Below are 4,979 nucleotides of genomic sequence, written 5' to 3' on the forward strand. Positions count from 1 at the left end.
CCAATCATGTTCGGCTAATTTTTCTGTTAAGACCCTTATTAACCGGCCACGGAGGTCTCAGACATGCCTATCTACTTGTGTTTGTTTACGGTCTATCTGTGTCAGTTCACGCTTACAGACTTTCAGATGGCCAATCCATCGTCTTCTCTTCCTTCACCTGTTTCTTTTGCAGTCTCTAGGGAGCTAATCTATTATTCTTAATGCCCATCTATAGTCTGTCATTCTTATTATATGTCCTGCCAACGTCTGTTTCTTTATCTTATAAGTAGTTAGACTATCCTTTAATTTAGTTCGCAATTGTATTCATATTTTTCTTTTTCTCTCTCTTAGTGCTACTCCCATCATTATTCTTTTCATAGCATTGTGAGTTGTAATTATACTGTATAATTGGAGCAAATGCAATCATTTCAAGTTCACTGTAGGATAAAGACCTCAGACAAGTCATTGATGTATGAGGTTTGACCAGTTGTCATCATCATACTGGCCAGTGCGGAATGGTGATGGTAGGAGATATTCGTATGATCGCTCACAACAAAACATCTTAGCATGGGTGGCCCTGACTAGTAAAGGATTGCTGATCATGGCGATATGCAAACCCTTTCACCAAGCAGGTTAAGGTATCCCCACTCAGAAAGTTATATATATATATATATATATATATATAGATATGTATCAACATCAACATCCTAATCATGATCATTATCATCACCGTCATCGTCATCATCTTCCCCTTACGTCTATTGACGCAAAGAGCCTTGGTTAGAATTCGCCACCGTCTACATCTTAAACTTTTTATTCAAAACGTCTCCACTCATCACCTCCCCCTTCACGCTTTATAGTGGAGCCCAGTTGAACGTTTGGTGAACTAATCCCTCTTAGGGAGTGCGAATAGCATGCCCAAACCATCACAATCTATCCCTCACCATGATCTCATCCACATATGGCACTTGTGTAATCTCACTTATTTTTTTTTCTTTTTTTTTTGCCATATAGGGAGTTAACTCCCTATATTCTTCAAAGGGCTTTGATCTCAAATCTGCTAAATCTGCTGGATTGTTTCATTGTCATACGAGGACTCCTATCCACATATTAACACCAATCTCACTAAACTGATATATAGTCTGATTTGTATATGCAATTTCTGGCAATTTTATTTCAAAATTTTACTTAACCTAGCCATTGTCTGATTTTTTTTTTCAATCTTTAACTAAACTCTAATTTTAAAGACTCAAATGACTCAAATGATTCTACCTCATTAATCCTTTCTCCTTCCAATGATATTTCATCTTCCTTTGCATAATCCGTTCTCTTCATTTCTTTCTTTCTTCTATTTATCTGGAGCCAAAACGCATGTGATATTTCATGCATTCTGGTAAACAAGCATTACAAATCCTGTGGTGTTCTGCTAATAAAGGCAGCATCACCAGTATACTCTAGGTCAGCTATTTTCCTATTATCAATCCAGTCCAGTCCTTCTCCCTCATCTCCAACTGTTCTGCGCATTATAAAATCCATTTGGAGGATAACAAACATAGGTGACAGCACATTCCCTTGAAGTACTCCGCTGTATACTTGAAATTCATTTGATAGGACTCTACGAACATTAACTTTGCATTTGCTATGCTCATGAACCGGCTTAATTAAATTTACATATTTAGGACAATTCAATAATAATGCAGGACTCACAAAATATACCGGTGCACATCATCAAAGGCTTTTACATAGTCTGCAAATGCTATAAAAAGTGGATTTCTATATTCTACGCATTACTGTACATGTCTCAAAATGAAAATTTGGTCGCTCAGTAGAGCTTCTAACTTTTCTAAATCGTGCTTGTTCATCTCCTAGCTTTTCCTCAATATTTTTTTCGTCTCTTTAGAGTATGCATATATCTTTATATACATATACATACATACTTACAAACATACATACATACATACACACACACACACACACACATATATATATATATATATATATATAAACAAATATATATATATATATATATATATACAGAGAGAGAGAGAGAGAGAGAGAGAGAGAGAGAGAGAGAGAGATGTAAGTAAAGGGCAATTACATTTTTACGTAAATACTGGCTTCTATCAAAAGGAAAATATATTTTGCGTCCACATACCTTTCGTTATTGAGGAAACTGAGGGAAATACTGCTGTATATAAAAAGAAAAAAATATATATTTCCGTTATATGGTAAATGAATACATGTTGGGGAACAGTTATTTCTATATCCTGTTTGTGACAGGAAAAAAAAAGTTATTTGGTTCCAGGTATTTCGAAAGTTTGTTTTTCAGGGTGAGCAATACGAATACAACGCGATTCCGAAAGATTCATTACATTGAATAGGACGCGGATGTGACATCAAGCTTTGGTCGAGTTAGATGACACTGGTTCATGGTTTCATATTGACTTAATGGTCAATAGAGGTGAGGCATTTTTTTGTTATTTAAGTTTAATTGTTCAATAGGAAGTATTCCAGAGGAAAAATTATTATTATTATTATTATAATAATTATTATTATTATTATTATTATTATTATTATTTTATTATTATTATTAATATTCTCTAAGCTACAGTCCTAGTTGAAAAAGCAGGATGCTATAAGCCCAAGGGCTCCAAAAGGGTAAAATAGCCGAGTGTAGAAAGAAGATTTAGAAATGAATGAACTATGAGAGAAGTAATGAACTATTAAGAAAACATATTTTAAGAACATTAAAAAAAGCTTTCATAAATAAACTATACAAATAGACTTATGTCAGCCGGCTCGAGTTGTAAAGACGGAGTCATTGCAACAACAATTTCGATTTGGTCAGGGTTTAAATCCTTGACCGACCAGAAGCTATTATCATGAAGTTAATTCCTATTTGGGTCTCTGATCACGACATAGAGAGAATTCGATGTGAATAGGTACTTATGACTTTTATATATATATATATATATATATATATGTGTGTGTGTGTGTGTGTATTTGTGTGTGTGTATATATACATATAAACGTACAATACATATATATATATATATATATATATATATGGTACATTATACATAAATATACATACAGTATATATAAATATATTTATATATATATATATATATATATGTTACGCTCAATGTTAATAATTGCCTAATGTATACATTAGGCAGCGGAAATTGCCTAATGTGTGCTTTAAGCAAACAGTTTGCCTAATATTTATATTGTGCAAAATGCGTGCCTAATCTGCACATTAAGCAAGACTTTCAGATTAGGCAACCATATTTTGCCTGAATTGAATAGAGTGTTACGCTGTCCTGTGCCAGGGTGCGGTTGAACGGCTAAATGGTGTTATTCAGGACAAACTTGCCATCTGGATGCAGGAAAATAATAGTAAAAAATGGTCAGTGGGCTTCAAGTTTGTTCAGTGGCAAATTAACATTAGCCGACATGAAACCACCGGACACAGTCCATTTAAAGTAACGTTTGGCCAAGAACCCAAAGTTGGACTAGGATCGTCTGTCCTGCCAAGGTCTGCTCTTAATGAAATTCCCACTGAAGAAGATCTTGAGACATTTGTAGAGAACAAAGAGGGCGACGAAGATGCAGTGACAGGAGTAACAGCACAGGTGGAGCGGGACGAAGATGCATTGACAGGAGCAACAGAAGAGGTGGAGAGTGACAAAAATGCAGTGACAGGAGCAACAGGAGAAGGGGGGGGGGGGTGACGAAGATGCATTGACAGGAGCAACAGCAGAGGTGGAGAGTGACGAAGATGCACTGACAGGAGCGACAGCAGAGACACAAAGTTGGTGTTTCCAGGAAATCCAAGATGCAGCTGATGCAGGACAATCCAAAGCAGCAGTTCGGATGACACGTCGTGGCAATCAATTAGTTCGACAATTAGAAGTTGGGGAGTGCGCTACATTGAGTGTTCCAGACGTTGATCGCGGCCCGACTGATCCGAAGAATCTTATTGTGGTCGTCATGAAAGGAGAAGATGGGCTGTATACTGTAGGTTGCCGTGAGGGAGTTCTTGGATCCAAATACACAGCAGCTGATCTAAGTCTTATAGATTAGGTTTTGATTAAAGCAGATGATGTTCCTGATATTCGTCTCACTTTGAGAACAGCAACAGCAAAGGCTACTGGAGGACAAGGGTTTGTAAAGTGTCAATGTAGGACAGTGTTTGTCAGGACGATGCAGCTGCCGCAAGAAAGAAATGAAATGCAACTCTCGCTGTCACCCAGGCAGAGCTTGCAAAAATTAAGTGTTGTCAGTGTCACTGTGAATAACAGTTTTGTTTTTGTTTATTTCATTTTGTGTAGCTATTATAAAAGTGTTTCTGGAATAAAGTTCATGTTTCTATCAGTTTGTATCAGTGTCTCTTTGTCCTCCTTCCGCCTATTCATATTCACATTAGCCAAATTGTGTGACATATTCACATTCCGCAAAATGGGATTGCATAATGTGTGCAATAGGCAATTTTATGAGTTTTTCTGCCTAATATGTACACTGGGCAAACCATTTTGCCCAGTGTTCACATTGGGCAAAATATGCCTAATGTACACATTAGGCAACTATTAACATTGAGCGTAACATATATATATATATAATATATATACATATATATTTATATATATAACGTACAGTATATATATATATTTATATATATATATATATATATATATGTATTGTAACAACATGTAAGAAAAAATGGATATGGTAACGACATATAATGAGAATGACGGGTAACAGATGGGCATTAAGAGTAACAGAATGAGTCGTTATTAGGGGAAGGAAGAGATATCGATGGATTAACGAACTAAGAACGTTCGTAGGTGTGGACATGGCTCAGAAAGACCATAAACTGACGCAAGTGGAAGGACATGTCTTAGGCCTTTATTCTGCACTGGTCTAGTAACAGCTGATGATGATGATTTTTATATATATATATATAGTATATATATATATATAAAGCTAATGTAATTTAA

The 4,979-nt window shown here is 35.8% G+C and overlaps 1 protein-coding gene across 1 annotated transcript in view; it reads left to right on the forward strand.

Moving 5' to 3' along the window:
* Window positions 1-4,065, forward strand: part of LOC137657517 (uncharacterized) — a 19,364-nt gene extending 15,299 nt beyond the window's left edge. Inside the window, exons 3-4 of the mRNA XM_068391855.1 lie at window positions 3,289-3,614; window positions 3,808-4,065. Of these exons, the coding sequence (XP_068247956.1) occupies window positions 3,289-3,614; window positions 3,808-4,065 (584 nt within the window). The remainder of the gene's footprint in view (window positions 1-3,288; window positions 3,615-3,807) is intronic.
* The last annotated feature ends 914 nt before the right edge of the window (window positions 4,066-4,979 follow it).

This window comes from Palaemon carinicauda, chromosome 18, assembly GCF_036898095.1.
Source record: "Palaemon carinicauda isolate YSFRI2023 chromosome 18, ASM3689809v2, whole genome shotgun sequence".
NCBI lineage: Eukaryota > Metazoa > Arthropoda > Malacostraca > Decapoda > Palaemonidae > Palaemon > Palaemon carinicauda.